Source organism: Aquarana catesbeiana, linkage group LG04 (genome assembly GCF_042186555.1).
Source record: "Aquarana catesbeiana isolate 2022-GZ linkage group LG04, ASM4218655v1, whole genome shotgun sequence".
Lineage (NCBI taxonomy): Eukaryota > Metazoa > Chordata > Amphibia > Anura > Ranidae > Aquarana > Aquarana catesbeiana.
Window position 1 is genome coordinate 325378960 of NC_133327.1, and position 18087 is coordinate 325397046.

General features: G+C 40.1%; 1 protein-coding gene across 1 annotated transcript in view; it reads right to left on the bottom strand.

The window, feature by feature from the left end:
* Positions 1–7108: 7108 nt before the first annotated feature.
* The window catches only part of SNAP91 (synaptosome associated protein 91), a 191706-nt gene continuing 180727 nt past the window's right edge, over positions 7109–18087 (bottom strand). The window contains exons 26-30 of the mRNA XM_073626882.1: positions 17025–17136; positions 15147–15239; positions 9964–10068; positions 9737–9838; positions 7109–8179 (exon numbers count right to left, since the gene is read on the bottom strand). Of these exons, the coding sequence (XP_073482983.1) occupies positions 9746–9838; positions 9964–10068; positions 15147–15239; positions 17025–17136 (403 nt within the window). The 3' untranslated portion in view covers positions 7109–8179; positions 9737–9745. The remainder of the gene's footprint in view (positions 8180–9736; positions 9839–9963; positions 10069–15146; positions 15240–17024; positions 17137–18087) is intronic.

Below are 18087 nucleotides of genomic sequence, written 5' to 3' on the forward strand. Positions count from 1 at the left end.
CACACTGAGGCATTGGGGGCGACGGCGGTAAAGCGCTGCTAACATGCCACTTTTAACCCCCGCTCACAGTCGAAAAAGGGTTAAAGCCGCCCGCAAAGAGGCGCTGCCCATTGATTTCAGTGGGTAGGGGCGCTTTAGGAGTGGTGTATACACCTCTCCTACAGCACTGCAAAGATGCTGCTTGTAGGACTTTTACCGTCCTGCCAGCACACCGCTCCTCTGTGAAAGCACTCAGGCTTTCACACTGGAGTGTGAAAGTGGAGTGTGGAGTGTGGAGTGTGTTACAGGAGCTAATTTTAGCGCTATAGCGCCTGTAAAGCGTCTCAGTGTGAAAGCAGCCTAATGCCCCGTACACACGGTCGGATTTTCCGATGGAAAATGTGTGATAGGACCTTGTTGTCGGAAATTCCGACCGTGTGTAGGCTCCATCACACATTTTCCATCGGATTTTCCGACACACAAAGTTGGAGAGCAGGATATAAAATTTTCCGACAACAAAATCCGTTGTCGGAAATTCCGATTGTGTGTACACAAATCCGATGGACAAAGTGCCACGCATGCTCAGAATAAATAAAGAGATGAAAGCTATTGGCTACTGCCCCGTTTATAGTCCAGACGTACGTGTTTTACGTCACCGCGTTCAGAACGATCGGATTTTCCGACAACTTTGTGTGACTGTGTGTATGCAAGACAAGTTTGAGCCAACATCCGTCGGAAAAAATCCTAGGATTTTGTTGTCGGAATGTCCGAACAAAGTCCGACCGTGTGTACGGGGCATTAGAGTAGCTTTTTTTAAAATATGACCAAATTAAAGAACTCTGTTATTCAGGTGAAATGAAAACCTAAATTCTCAGGAATATAGAACATTCTATAGGGGTCTCTATAGTAAGCAACTGACCTTCCTTTGAAGCAGTCCTTCAAATAAAAAACCTAACCATTGCTTCTAACTCCGATATGCAGTAGCGGAGAGTAATTTCGCCAGATCTCCAATATTTTACAAGAAATATATTCCAATTGAAGTGCAGAAGCAATTTTATGAGATATCTGGTAACAATTTATATATCCAAATATAATGCCATTTTGTTTCATCTGACACGGCATAGTCATTGAGCAATGTAAAAAAACAAAAAGAACGATGGTCCAGCTTAACGGAGAACTAAACCCTCCTATCGTTTTCAGCCAAGGAAGCTGCCATCTTAGGCTTGGTTTGATCTTTAACTGCCACAGTGCTGCACATGTGCTCATTTATGACGGTCGTTTGATGGTTTGACAGTTTGGTTGAGAGCAGTTGAGCACAACCAATGTGACAATTACATTCTCGGCACGTGCCAGGAATGTAATCTTTTTTTGAAATGGTTAGATCGATGGATTTAGTTCCACTTTAAGTTTAACTTACAACTGGATTCAGGAGAAAACAAACAATTTCCAGTTACTATATATCTCCAACAGAACTACCCGAGAAAAATGTTTTGAAGAAACTTTTTTTACATTTTTAAAAAGTACACATTCTATATGACTAGACCTGTGTCTTTATGTTATTTGAAATAGGCCTTTGCATGTTTTGTGTCTTACAGTGTTTTTTGTTGATACAACAGTGACATTTCTGTCATAACTGACATATGTTAGCAAAATTAAAGCATCTAGAAGTGTTAGACTTGTCTCTAAATACATAGCGATTCCATGAGTTAAAGTTGTGCTAAGAGTGTCCAGGTTTTTTAAAATGAACACCGCCATCATACCCAGGAGTTCTACTAAATCATAAGGTTGACAGAGTGAATCATACAAGGCTGGGATTAGCAGGGGACCTGCAAGAAAGAGCTTCAAGACTGTAAAAAGGGCTCATCATCTTTTTATCTTCCCGGTGCTCTACAAAGCCAAAAGCCCAGCTAGTTTCAAAACTGGAGTCATTCAGCTTATGAGATTTGTGATCAGAAAAAACAGCATGGTAATTTCCTCTTCTCAACAGAATAAAGACCAGTGTTATGTCTGTAATAATGCAACCTATTTGTGTATGATACATTATAATACTTCCTCAAAAAAGTGATAGTAGCAAAAAAAAAAAAAGTGTATTTAAAAAGGCGATACTTTCTAGTGTTGGAACCTTTGTCAGGTTTTTATCACTGTCTGGGGAAAATCACTATATTTGTCTTGGTGACTACCATCACCAGCGCTATAGTGTGGGAAAAATAAAAAATGGTCACCAGAACAGAAAAAGTTTAAATTGCCCACTCAGGCACCTATCCTTGCATTGTGGAAAACATGGCAATGAGTAATTTGCAACCCCCCTTCCCCAGATCCAAATGTAGTTTGTTTTTGATGGCAGATCAATGGGGTGGCAGGAGCATATTTAAGGTAAGCACAAGCTTGCCTGCTAAGTAACCTGTTACTTATCCTGTATTGGCAAAGTACAAGTTCAGTTTAATACCACAGAGAAGTGTAGCTCCAGCCAAAAAATCTATTTTTAAGCTTTTTGGATAACATAGGGAAGGGTTATCACCCCTGTAACATTTGTTTTGCTGTCCGTGCCCCTGTTCAGAAGATTTCACCTCACTTTCTGTCCCAATGACAATTGGATTTTGAAAATGTTGGGTTGTTGTGGAAAGCCATGGTGATAAAGCATCAGTGGAGGTACCTTTTTCCCATGATAACTCTTACAGGAGTGATTTTCCATTCCTAGCGTAGATTTCCTCTCACTTCCTGTTGTCTTCCTCTGTTTGTAAGTGGGAGTTGTTTGTAAGTCGGATGTTTGTAACTAGGGGACAGCCTATATGCATGTTGCTGCAATTACTAGCATTACATGTATTAACATACAGTTATAGCACAATGTATTTCATAATGGTGGTCCTTTAACAATGATGTGTAAAGCTTAATAATGGTCTTAAAACTGATTTTCCATTCTGTCATCTTGAGGTGTCCATGCACATACTGGGGTCAGCAAACATTTCAGACCTAATTCGTCTATAATTTGCATGTTTATGAATCGCCCCACATTTACTGGATCATGACCCAAGTTACTATCTATCTATACACACACACATATATATATATATATATATATATATATATATATATATATATATATATATATATATATATATATATATATATATATATATATATATTTATTATCTCAAAAAAGGGAGTACACCCCTCACATTTTTGTAAATATTTTATTATATCTTTTCATGTGACAACACTGAAGAAATTACCCTTTGCTACAATGTAAAGTAGTGAGTGTACAGCTTGTATAACAGTGTAAATTTGTTGTCCCCTCAAAATAACTCAACAGCCATTAAAGTCTAAACCGCTGGCAACAAAAGTGAGTACACCCCTAAGTGAAAAATGTCCACATTGGGCCCAAAGTGTCAATATTTTGTGTGGCCACCATTATTTTCAGCACTGCCTTAACCCTCTTGGGCATGGAGTTCACCAGAGCCACACAGGTTGCCACTGGAGTCCTCTTCCATGCCTTCATAACAACATCACGGAGCTGGTGGATGTTAGAGACCTTGTGCTCCTCCACCTTCCATTTAAGGATGGCCCACAGATGCTCAATAGAGTTTAGGTCCGGAGACATGCGTGGCTTCTCAGCTTCTTTAGCAAGGCAGTGGTCTTGGAGGTGTGTTTGGTGTCGTTATGTTGGAATACTGCCCTGCGGCCCAGTCTCCGAAGGGAGGGGATCCTGCTCTGCTTCAGTATGTCACAGTACAGGTTGACATTCATGGTTCCCTCAATGAACTGTAGTTCCCCAGTGCCGGCAGCACTCATGCAGCCCCAGACCATGACACTCCCACCACCATGCTTGACTGTAGAGACACACTTGTCTTTGTACTCCTCACCTGGTTGCCGCCACACACGCTTGACACTATCTGAACCAAATTAGTTTATCCTGGTCTCAGACCACAGGACATGGTTCCAGTAATCCATGTCCTTAGTCTGCTTGTCTTCAGCAAACTGTTTGTGGGCTTTCTTGTGCATCATCTTTAGAAGAGGGTTCCTTCTGGGACCACAGCCATGCAGATCAATTTGATGCAGTGTGCGGCGTATGGTCTCGTCTGAGAACTGACAGGCTGACCACCCACCTCTTCAACCTCTGCAGCAATCATACATCTATTTCCCAAAGACAACCTCTGGATATGACGCTGAGCAGGTGCATTCAACCTCTTTGGTCGACCATGGCGAGGCCTGTTCTGAATCCTGTTAAACCATTGTATGGTCTTAGCCACCGTGCTGCAGCTCAGTTTCAGGGTCTGGGCAAACTTATTATAGCCTAGGCCATCTTTAGATTTAGACAAACAATTCTTTTTTTTAGATCCTCAGTTCTTTGCAATGATTTGCCATGTTGAACTTCCAGTGACCAGTATGACAGAGTGAGAGCGATAACACCAAATTTACCACACCTGCTCCCCATTCACACCTGAGACATTGTAACACTAATGAGTCACATGACACTGGGGAGGGAAAATAGCTAATTGGGCCCAATTTGGACATTTTCACTTAGGGGTGTACTCAGTTTTGTTGCCAGCGGTTTAGACATTAATGGCTGTGTGTTGAGTTATTTTGCGGGTAGAGCAATTTTACACTGTTACACAAGCTGTACACTCACTACTTTACATTGTAGCAAAGTGTCATTTCTTCAGTGTTGTCACATGAAAAGATAGAATAAAATATTTAGAAAAATCTGAGGGGTGTACTTTTGTGAGATACTGTATATACATAAACTATATTACCAAACGTTTTGGGCCGCCTGCCTTTACACGCACACAAACTTTAATGCCATCCCAGTCTTAGTCTGTAGGGTTCAATATTGACTTGGCGCACCCTTTGCAGCTATAACAGCTTCAGCTCTTCAGGGGAGGCTGTCCACAAGGTTTAGGAGTGTGTCTATGGGAATGTTTGACCATTCTTCCAGAAGCGCATTTGTGAGGTCAGGCACTGATGTGGACAAGAAGGCCTGGCTCGCAGTCTTTGCTCTAATTCATCCCAAAGTTTTTCTATCAGGTTGAGGCCAGTCAAGTTCCTTCACCCCAAACTCTCTCATCCATGTCTTTATGGACCTTGCTTTGCACTGGTGAGCAGTCACATTGGCACAGGAAGGGGCCGAAAATACAGATTTGAAATAAGTAGGTACATCCCTATATTTACCTCCATTTTAGATCTAATGATTAAATCCTCCTTAGGGCTTATGCAGGTGGAATCTCTTATTTAAAAACGCATATCTAGGCTACATATGTGTTCTCTTTGCCCTGGTGTAATCATTCCAAATTAAAATGGCTTGGAGGGTTGCTGATGCCTGAGCTAGGCAAGAGACTTATAATAAAAAAAAAAAAATAAAAAAAAGCCACCACACTGAAATGAATAATTCTGCTTTAAGAAAAACGATTTAAAAGTGTTGTAGATTTTAATTTGTATAGGGCTTTCTCACCAAGCAAATTCAACTCAAGAGCTGACTATTCAACTATGAGTGGACTATGCTAAAATGAGTCTTCCAGAACCCTAAAATTTTATTGCTGGATCTGCAGGTAAAATCTTGCAAAAACTGGTGTCAGTAGAAGCACCTATAATCAGAACGCGATTGCACCAATTTACCTGCGTGGCAGGTATGCCAGAGTAAAGTACAAAAAAGAACATAAGAGAAAGCCTACAGTTTGCAGTTCTACACAGAGGCAAATGCCAGGGCTTTAGAAACAATCTGCTATGGGCTGATTAATCAAAGAGAAGAACTTCCACTGATTCGATGTCAGAGCCTTGAGGGCAGTTATGCAGATTCCTACAAGAAGTAATTTCTGCTAAAAGGGGGTAATACCTGCTTCTGAGGCCATGGGTGTACTTATTTTTCCACAATACATCATTACATCTCAATATTTTGCTAATCCAGTGAAAAGGCCATTTCTCTTGTGTTTTTATTCAAATATAGCATCTTTATCTGTAGGCGCTATTAAAATCAAGATCTGAGGTTTTTTTTTTTTTTATTAAATATGTAGACCAAAAATTTTCTCGGGATGTATTGATTTTTTCACATTAATGCATATGCGGTTACTATGTGAATTTTCGTTTGGCACGGGTGTTAAATGACCACATCTTCTTAATGTGTGACCCAACCTGTTAATGGCAGGGCTGCTTGAGACCGAAAAAAGTAGCTCAGTCTTTGCATGTATTCAATTTGTTCTGTTTGTCATTATCATTGAAAGGAATACAAAATCTTAAATTTTGGGTTGTCCCCAGAAAAGGAATAGAGGAAATCCTCCAATGGGGGCACTAGTTCTTGTGACTTAGTGGGCCCCAAGGAATTCCCTTTGTTTTCAGGGATTTCCTCTCACTTCCTGTTTGGCTATAGGACAGGAAGTGATGGGAAATCTTAGCAATGGGACACAGATTGTGAAAAGAAAGTCTACAGTTATAACCCTCCCTTGCGCTATCCAAAATAAAAACAAAAAAAGTTTTGCCCAAAGTTCTACTTTAATACACAAACAGTGATTGCATAGGATTGGATGCACTCACTGTACGATGGACAGTTTTCCACCTGGCTCAGTTGACTTTTTAATCAACTTTTGCTGAACCTGGTGGGGCAGACAGGCTTGATTTTCAAGAGGAATCGGCGGAAATTCAAGCTTTGCATGGCTAGCATTAATACATATAATCCTCTGATTTGGACCAGATGATATAGCAAAATCATGTATCCCCTTTATTGCCAATGTTTCTAAAAACAAAATGTGCTAGAAACAGATGAGTGGAAAACCATTAATAGTCATAAAAATATTTCATAATAAACAGGCTCACACTTTAGTTTTCATTTGCTTCTGTTCAAGGTGTTTATTGCATCTCACAGGGCATACATGCACTGGGTTTTTTAACCAAGATACAAAGGATAGCCATTTTGAAATTGTAAATATTTTTATCCTCATTTAGAGTGTATATTATCCCCACAGTAAATTCAGATACAACCATCAAATAATTAAATGTAAAGACTTACAACAGGTGAACGTCATCCCTATCCAATGAACTCTTACAGACAGCTGCCAAGCCACTTGTAACACTGATCAACAGTGACCTTATTTGTATGCACCAAAACCTTAAAGCCAAGCTGTCAGCACAAAAGTTGAGTGTGTGGGGAAAAAAAACAAACAAAAGAAAAAACAAAACAAAAGAAAAAAACAAAAAAAAAAAACAAAACAAAAAAAAAAACACAATTATGTACAGAGGGGCAGACCACAGAGATCTGCATGAAGTTCAGCCACAAACAGTACAAAAATTACTCACAATAAACTCAGAAAAAAACATGCTAAAATGAACACAAAACAAGAATGTACAATAAAACTTAAAATGTGAAAAAAATTAAATACATAAGTTTGCATTTTTTGACAAGAAACACTCCACATAAACCTAATCATCCTGCTGCAACTACAATAAATACTTAAGTGCATTTTTTTCAAAATGGATGAGTATGCTAGTTTTTCGTCAAAAAAAAAAAAAAAATACTAATAAAATAAATGAAAATATATGTATACTTAAACTTAAAAACAAAAAGATAAATATATTTCTGATATGATTTATAGTCATAGGAGTACATATTTACATATGTGGAGAGCTTTTTCAGATTTCTTTCAAATTATAAATAAACATATAAAGTACCACAAAAACAGTTTGCTTTCACAATGGATAGGCCTGTGGGTTAATTCTCACGCAGACACAAAACAAAAGGTTTGTATTGGAGCGGTTTTCTGGTGTGGTCACACAATATTTCATAGAAGAAACAGAGGATTTCCAAACATTATATACATCAAAACAGTCATAAAACACAGACACATCGCTCAAGACTGCTCAGCACACAAACAGCTGCGTGTTCTGCCCCCACCAGGTAGGACCAGAAAAGCATTTGAAGGCATGGGGAACTCACATCCACTCATGGAAAATTGGAAAACACAGAAAACCGAGATACACGAAAATAAAATGAAACAAAAACAAAACAAAAAAAAAAATATTTATGATATATAGTAGCGGGTAACTGCTAAGGTTAATACACAATCCTAATGGTTACTTTCACAGCTGTGCTACGCGTTTCAGAAGAGATAAAACTAAGCACTGGGTTTGGTACTGGTGGCTCACTTTGAAACTCTGAGCAGCAATCTGTTCTTCAAAGGCTCCAGACTCACATTTCTCATGTCAAAAAAAACAGCATCTGGGGAGAAAAATTTATTTTATTAGTATTGCGAATATGTCACAAAAGCAGCATCCATTTTTTACGGTTCCAAAGAGTTTTCTATGGCAATTCCGAATGTGTTTCAATTGAAGGGTAAACCATTTTCTTCTGTCCATGAACATGCAAAGGTGTATTTTGGTTTCGTGCTGCCCTAAACAGGACTGAAATTGAGCATCCCCCAGCTATGTTTGTCTCACCCCTTCCTGTTAAAGATTTACCCCTTCATCTGTAAACTCCACCCCTTCTTCTATAGTGGCTGTGCACGGTCTCAATATGAAGTCTCTGGTATTACTGGTGTGAGTCAGGCAGCTCAGATAGGACTCGAGAACAGTGTTTTTTTAGCCCTCTTACCTGGCTATCACGTGGGCGATATACTAGGCTGCTCTGCGCTGCTGATCCACTCACATGGTGAGCTGAGGGCACCAGTATGACTGGGAGCTGCCTAGGTCCCTGGATGTTTTTACTGAAGCCCCCCAGTTCCCCTTGCCAACAGGCAGACTGGTGGATAGCCCGCTGGGGAAGTTGCACAGATTGGGGCACAGTGTAAGTCGGGACATTTACAAATGGAGAGTGCCATGGTATACTGTTATGGTCTCAGGGTCTGATGAGGAAGCTGCAGCCATTCACAGTGAACAGCTGTGGTTTCCTCATCAGACCCTGAGACATGATTTGTCCAAGTGCCACATATTAGGAGCTTCTCTGCCGTCCTCAGTGTCCCTTCTGCCTGGGGGGTGGTGCCTCCCCCCTGAAAAATGCCACCCTAGGCAAACATCTTCTTTGCCTCGTGGTAGATACATCACTGTGTACATGGATGCCTCAGACTTAACAGACCACCCCTAGTGGATAGAAGCTCAAAAAGTCTTGCATCAGGGGGCTTGGTTCTATCCAAATATTTCTGTTTTGTAGATAATTTCAGATTCCCTCAATTATTGTTACTGTGTTTGCGTTACTCAAAAATGCAAAGTCTTCTGTTCCCCTTGTACTCCACCAAGGTCACAAAAGTGTGGAGAAAGGGAACAGAACTATATTTTCCACATAACATTCAGGACAGTGGAGCTCAGATTCAATTGGGGCAACTGGTTTTAAAATAGATCTCTCAAAAGTGATAAAACAGACCAATGGCTCTCAACCATCTTGGTGATCCTCCAGCATCCTTGCCTTCTATTATAAGAGCATATGTCGCTAAAATATACTATACATAATGTAATCAAGTCAATAGAATATAGCAGGTTTTAGGTTCTAATAAGTGAAGCTGTACTTATTTAGTAATATTTTTGCTCGGATTAAAAAAAAAAACAAAAAGAAAAAAAAAAAAAAAAAAAAAAAAACCTTGCATGCTTGGAAACCCAAGCATGCAGATGAACCTGAGGAAGAAGTTATAAAGAATATTTAAAACCATTATAACAGTCTCTAGAGGTACTCTAAAATGCATTGCTTGAAGATAGTGCTGTCAGTTTTTGTAATAACCTTTGTCACCTTAGGAATTACACTATAAAAATACTATAAACAGTCCAGAAATGCAGAGATAGCAATTACCTTACAAGTTTACAAGAAGTCTTTAATGTTAAGATCTGCTAAGGGATCCTTTGATGGGGGTTTTTTCGGGCTCTGTGAAGCAGGAGTCAGACTTGGAGATAGCTGCAAATCCGTAAAATGGAAAGTTAAAACGGTCAGTTGCTAAAACAAGAAGCCTGCAGATTAACGTTAATTTAGGTTGTAAAACAAACACCGACAAATCATATACGTTACAAACAGAACCTTACCGGAGCACCAGGAACAGAAGCTCCAGCAAATGACGGCCTAATCATAGGCTGACCATACATCATTGGCTGTTGGGGCATCATTGGTACCCCTGTCCCTGAAGAAGCCTATATAAAAACACCAAGATATGAAAATGGATTCTCTATTTTTAAAAACGATATATAGGGTTTTTGTATTATTGTATATATCTTCCTTCTGAATTATGCTCAAGACTAAATATTGTTTTAGTTCAGTATGAACTACTGCATATTATTGCATTTGAACTTTAAGTTCCTGTACACATTTACCAACCTAATGTTTACATTTAATGGAGTTTAACCACTTCAGCCCTGAAAGGATTTACCCACTTCCTGACCAGGCCAATTTTTGCGTTACGGCACTGCGCTGCTTTAACTGACAATTGCGCAGTTGTGCGAAGCTGTACCCAAACAAAACTGATGTCCTTTTTTCCCTACAGAGCTTTCTTTTGGTGGCATTTGATCACCTTTGCGGTTCTTATTGTTAACTAAAAAAGACCAACATTTAAAAAGAAAAAAAAAAAAAAAAAATCAAAAATCGCAATATGCGTATATTGATTGGTTTGTGAAAAAGTTAGCACATCTACAAAATGGGGGATAGATGTATGAAATTTTTTTTTTTTTCTTTACTAGTAATGGAGGCGATCAGTGATTTTTAGCGGGACCGCAACATTGCGGCAGACAGATCGGACACCTGACATTTTTTACGCTATTTTGAGAATCAGTGACATTACAGCAATCAGTGCTAAAAATATGCACCGTTATTGTACTAATGATACCGGCAGGGAAGGGGTTAACATCAGGGGCGATCAAAAGGTTAAATGTGTTGCCAGTTTCTGCTTTCTAACTGTATGGGGGACTGTATGACTGGGGAAACACAAAAGATCCATCTTCCTGCATAGCAGAAAGACAGGATCTGTGTGATCTCCCCTGTCAGAACGGAGATCTGCCTGTTTACACAGGCAGATCCCCATTCTGTCACTGTGGGGAACGATCGTGGGTGGGAAGTGGACATCGAATGCACCAGCCCCGCTGATTGGCCCCTCCGCTGGCCAATGGGAGTGCACGTGCGCCCACAAAATGGAGTTCACGAGACGACATACACCTACAGCACTTTGCGGGAACGAGCCAACCTGCCGCAGTATAATGATGGCAGCTGGTCGGCAAGCGGCTGAACTACACAAAACTACATTTGATAAAGAAGTGACTTAACCTATCTACCTGTCTGCTCTGTACATCAGGGGGCATATTTATTATTTATTTATTTCAGGTACTTATATAGCGCCATCAATTTACACAGCGCTTTACATATACATTGTACATTCACATCAGTCCCTACCCTCAAGGGGCTTACAATCTACGGTCCCTAACTCACATTCATTCATACTAGGGACAATTTAGACAGGATCCAATGAACCTACCATATGAAGATTGAAGACGTTTTAACATCTATACTCACATCCATATGCTGCAGCTGTCCCCCACCAGTTCTAAGCCTGAGAAACGAGCAATTACATGATCGCTGTTCCCTCAGTACTCGTTCCACTCGAAGCGAACAGCAGTGGCTCTCAGTCACAGCTCTCTGCTTTTCCCCTCCAACGCTGGAGTGGGGATCGGGCAGGAACATCAGGCTACGGGCTCTCAGCTGCACGATGGGAGGCTGAGGCAGTTTCTGATCAGGCTTTCGGATGCATCCCAACAATATGATTGGAATCCCCCCCCAGAGATTGCTGCGGCTCTGACGTTTTAACCTCCCTGGCGGTATGATTATTTCGGATTTTAGGTGCTGAAAGCGGTACAATTATTTTGCATGGAAATTTGGCGTTTTATATTGTAGGTCTGTAAATCTTAACAATAACGCACTTAAATCTGTCCAAACCAGAGTCTAGTAGATATCCCGGGTATGATAACGTTTGAAACACAAAAACATAAATTATAATATAATAAATAAAAATAAATAATTAAAAAAAATAAAAATAAATAGTAATAAAATAAATTTCCCCACGATTCACTATCGCTCAATTCTGCAAGTGTTCTAATTTACTATCGCTGTTTTCTAGCTGGTCTAAAGCCACTTTTGACGTAAAGGGACACTTTTTGGTTGCTATGGACAATCTCCAGTTTCCAGGCAGAAAGAACAGTGTATATCATGTAAAACTGCATGCAGGGCATGGGCCAAAGCACTGGGGACAAAAGGGATGTGAAATGATTTCATACAGTACTGTAATCTGTAAGATTACAGTACTGTATGTGTTATGATTTTTACTTTTTTTTAATTTGCCGCCAGGCTCCGCCCCCGTGCATCGCGACGCTCGCAGGGAACGGAGCCTGGCACAGAGAGGCTTCGGAGGAGGACACAGCCCGCGGACACTGCGGGGGACATCGCAGGATCCCGGGGACAAGGTAAGTAAAGAGGCACCAGGATCCTGCGATGCAATCCCGAGTGTGGCTCGGGGTTACCGCTAATGGGACTGAATTTTAACCCCGAGCCACACTCGGGAAAACCGCCAGGGAGGTTAACCCAAAGTTAGCTGATTCTGGATCGAAGTGGGGCCAAAAATGAAAATTATATTTATATATATTTAATAAATGGAATATATATATATATATATATATATATATATATATATATATATATATATTTTCCCCCCAAAACTCACATAGACATTAATGTCTAAACCACTGGCAACAAAAGTGAGCACACCCCTAAGTGAAAATGTCCAAATTGGGCCCAAAGTGTCAATATTTTGTGTGCCCACCATTATTTTCCAGCACTGCCTTAACTCTCTTGGGCATGGAGTTCACCAGAGCTTCACAGGTTGCCACTGGAGTCCTCTTCCACTCCTCCATGATGACATTGCGGAGCTGGTGGATGTTAGAGACCTTGCGCTCCTCTACCTTTAGGTCTGGATACATGCTTGGCCAGTCCATCACCTTTACCATCAGCTTCTTTAGCAAGGCAGTGGTCCTCTTGGAGGTGCATTTGGGGTCATGTTGGAATACTGCCCTACGGCCCAGTCTCCGAAGAGGGGGATCATGCTTTGCTTCAGTATGTCACAGTACATGTTGGCATTCATGGTTTCCTCAATGAACTGTAGCTCCCCATTGCCGGCAGCACTCATGCAGCACCAGACCAGACTGTAGACAAGACACACTTGTCTTTGTACTCCTCCCCTAGTTGCTGCCACACGCTTGACACAATCTGAACCAAATAAGTTTATCTTGGTCTCATCAGACCACAGGACATGGTTCCAGTAATCCATGTCCTTAGTCTGCTTGTCTTCAGCAAACTGTTTGTGGCCTTTCTTGTGCATCATCTTTATAAGAGGCTTCCTTCTGGGATGACAGCCATGCAGACCAATTTGATGCAGTGTTCGGCGTATGGTCTGACGGGCTGACCCACCACCCCTTCAACCTCTGCAGCAATGCTGGCAACACTCATACGTCAAGTTCCCAAAGACAACCTCTGTATATTACGCAGAACAGGCCTTGACATTTGAGTGTACGTTCTCAGAGTGGAACTGTCCAGTTAAACTGCTGTATGATCTTGGCCAGCGTGCTGCAGTTCAGTTTCAGGGTCTTGGCAATCTTCGTGTAGCCTAGGTTATCTTTATGTAGAGCAACAAAACAGATCCTCCAGGAGTTCTTTGCCATGAGGTAGCATGCTGAACTTCCAGTGACCAGTATGAGAGAGTGAGAGTGATAACACCAAATTTAACACACCTGCTCCCCATTCACACCTGAGACCTTGTAACATTAACCAGTCACGTGACACTGGAGAGGCAAAATGGCCAATTGGGCCCAATTTGGACATTTTCACTTAGGGGTATACTCACTTGTTGCAAGCGGTTTAGACATTAATGGCTGTGTGTTGAGTTATTTTGAGGGGACAGCAATTTTACACTGTTATACAAGCTGTACACTCACTACTTTACATTGTAGCAAAGTGTAATTTCTTCAGTGTTGTCACATGAAGAGAGAGAGAGATTTATATATATATATATATATATATATATATATATATATATATATATATATATATATATATATTAGAGATCGAAAACAGTCTTGGAAACATAGGGGGTTAGGAAAGAGGAACCTTTTTTCAATATATATATAAAGTTTAGCACTTCATTATTATGTCGTTAAATGAATACAGCAGTACAGTTCTGGAAGTGGTTCCAACACTTCTGCAACTGTACTGATCTCTTTCTATACAAAAGTAAGAAAAAATATTTTCACTTAAAAGTGGTTACAAAGGCTGAAGGTTTTTACCTTAATGCATTAAGGTAAAAAAAACATTGTCAGGCCCCACTAAATACTTACCTGAGCTCGATCTCAACCCAGTGCTGTGCCCGAGACCAGCAGCTCTGCTCTCTATCCCTGCCTCCTCAGGGGACCCAATAAAAGCAGCGAGGACCAATGGCTCCTGCTGCTGTCAATCAAAAAGAATGACAATGGGGGACAGGGCCAAGCTACACTGTGTCAGTGAAAATACAGAACGCGTCTTGGGATTGCGCCCACACGTAGGCCACCATAGGAAGCGGCTTCCTATGGTGGCAAACGGAGTAGGAAAGGAACCCAGAGCGTTGACAGGGGGACACCAGAAGAGGCTTCGAGGGAGACAGGTATGACAAAATGAATGAACATGTGACAAACTACTGGGGCCCCATTGACTGCATAGGCTACCTTCTGTAAAAAGTGAACTTAGCCTTTAACAGAGTACAATGTAGATTTATACACCAACCATGCTAGACAATGCAGTCAGCTAATTTAGTATGTTGATTGTCCAATGCAGGTTTCAAAAATTACATTTATAGAATGTTGTGGAGCACAATGTAGAATGCAGGTTTCCAACTCTAAATTCTTGGAGAAATTTTTGGTTGAAAAAAAAACAAACAAATCACACCACACAGTTTACAATATATAGGGCAGAATTCCAAGAAGGACTAATCCGGTTTCTGTTTTTCTGTCATTTTTTGCAACCCCCTGCATGTCACTAGTATCATGTATAAACCTACTTTTTATGACTTACATCAAAATGTGCCAGAAAGTGGCTGAAAATAATTTCAAAAAGTTCATAGTAGGTAATAAAATAACACTGTCCTAACAAGCTTTACTAAGACATTCAGTTTAAAAGTACATTTGAGTAGAACCAAAGCACTTACTAGACCAAACCCAGCTGCTGCTGCTGCTGGCTGCGCGCTGGGAGCAGTTGTTGCCGATGAGGGTCCCCCACTTCCTGGAGTAACAGGTCCTTGCTTAAAAAATAAAGTACATAATAATAATATAAAAGTAGCTACATTTTTTACATGCAATTAAAGCATTTATTCTGTTTAGAAAAAGAAAAGATAAATTAGTACACCTTTATTTTATTTTAAGGCGGCAATGATGTATTAGGTGATATTTATCCAGAATTAAATCAATCTTTTTTGAATGGAAACCTAAGAATGGTGATGTTCTTAGCTGTGGATTGAAGCTACCTTGTGTAGGCCACTAAATGCAAGTTAGCCCCTTTAATGCAGTTTTCTGCATTCGTGCAATGACAGTAGGTGAATTTACAGCTGAACTCTCCTTGTGATGGGAAACCCCCTGCACTACAAGACTTAAATGCTTGTTTATTGCCAAGAGCACCCAGAAAAAGGGAATTTTTACTTGAATGATCCTTCACTCCAGCAAACTCCCTTCATTCATAAAAGACTGGGTCCCTACAGTCTCTAACTCACACTCTGGCAATCACAGGCACTCTGACATCAAGTACAATGCATTGTACATCAGATGGCTGAGGGACCGTCCACAACACGGGAGAAGATTGGCGTGCCGCCAGCTGCTGGAGCCAGGGATTTGGAAAGTAAAAATGCTTTTTTCTGTTCTCCTAAGCATAAATGAGCATGTAACAATTACAGTTTAGAGAGAACCCCACTGCGGGGTTGTGTCCCTGAAAGTAGACCTTAAAAAACACATGCTTGAGAAAACATAGACCTATACTCAGTGTTACCAAAGGGTTAAAAAAAAAAAAAAAAAAAAAAAAAAAAAAGAAGGTTTGGACCACTTGGTCTTTTTTCCCTACCACTTAATGTTCCATGAGAGCAATTTAGATCTATGTACGCATATTATGCTGTGCATTAACGTGCACGCAGTTAAAGCAGCCCATTCATTTGATTAGGCCAAAACACCAGAAGGAATTATTGCACATCCACTTTTCCAATGCAGCACACCACAACTCATTGTTACAGTGCATTGTGATGTGCTGCAACGCATGCACATTATTTCCATGAGATGCGGTAACTCACACATTGCCACAATGCACCAGAACTTATAGGTCTGAAGGGGCCTTGAATGTCCCTGCCCTTAAATCAGCAAGAGTGCCTGATGCAGGGTCCCCATCTTCATCCCCTTCTATGGCGTCCAGACATGCAGAGCCAACAGATTATGATGGAAATATGCAGTAGGTAATGTAATCAAGTACACTAAGCAAAAACAAAAATTTTTCAGCTTTTGGGTTTAGAAAGTCCTAGGAGGCATGTTTTAAAACGGTGAATGTGTTTATTTGCTTAACATGTATTGGACTTGATCTAAGTTGAACAATGCTTTGTGCAAGCACCCCAAGTATCTCCAACCCGTTTTTTTTTTTTTTTTTTAATCAGATTACCAACAGGTCAAAACCTTTGCCAGGGTTTTTCTTTATGCTTCCCTCTACTTGGGGATTTTCCCTCACTATTCCCATGACAGAGTGTCACTGGAAGAGGGACTGAGGGAAAATCAACAAAGACCACAACAAAAACACTTTTGTTAGAAGAGTGGTGAAAAATTGGAAACTCAGGTATGTATTGTGGTCTATATCTTTGTTCAAATGACAAGCATTCTGTTTTTTTTTTTTGTATCTGCTGTCATCGAAACAGGTAATGTAGACAAGTTTTCTTACTGGAATCAAAGACAAAAATATGTGACAGTTTCAAACCTTTCCCCACTTTAGAGGAAACAGTTGTCATCAAGCAAACTTGAAAACGAAAGCGTTATTAATACAAATGCTGGAAATAAATTACCATAGTAGCAGTTGATGGGCTACCAGTTGCCCATGTTGCTGGAGCTACCTTTGGCTGCCAGTTGGCACCACCCGTGAGTTTTTTTTCTCCTGCATTCCACAGAAGATCTCCCCTACAGAACAAGAAAATATTTTATGTATAAAATCCATTGTCCAAACCGGTTGCTTATGGAATACATTTTTTTTTATGTTCTTTTCCTTTCTACAAGCAAGAAAACACATTTTAAAAAGTTGTCCCACCCTCCACTATTTTTATCATGCAAGGGAAATTATATAACCATATATTACACAATTTGAAGGAGCAAAAAGCCTGTAACAGAATAAGCTACAGTGTAACTGGTGTGCATCCACATGGCATTATTGTATAATACAACTGTCATTACTCAGAAAATCAATTAACATCTGTTTTGATGGTTTGACTTTGGAATGATTAAAGATTGCAATGATTTTCAGCATGTCTCTAATCTCCTTCTGTTACCATTCAATGAGGAACATGCATATGACCTCCTCAATGTCCATTTCTATGGCAAAGCTATGCATATTTTGTCCACTAGGGTAATATGGTTTTTATGAAAAGCTACAGTCCAAACATATATAGAGTAGCGGTTTAAATAACTAAACATTACAGAACAAGTTCAGTTATCTAGTTCAGTTATTATCAAGTTCAGTTAACAAGTTCAATCATCATCTTCTGAGTTGTCATCTTTTGAAAAGATGTTAATAACATCCTAAAGATTGCACAGAAAATAGAGTCAGAGACCAATTAAATCTACTAGATAATGCTCTGGCAGACTTTGACCATACATGGTTCTTTGTAACATTTTAAAAATTAAAGAGATTAAAAAAACAGGTTGTATTGCTTTTTTATTACATTTCTTTCCCTGAACAAATGCACTTATGGCCCGTACACACGATCGGACTTTCCAACAACAAAACCGTGTATTTTTGTTCGAAGGTTGTTGGCTCCAACTTGTCTTGAACGGTGACACAAATGTTGGCCAACAATTATGAACGTAGTGACGTACAAGACGTACGTGATGTCTCCATTACGAATGCTAGTTTTA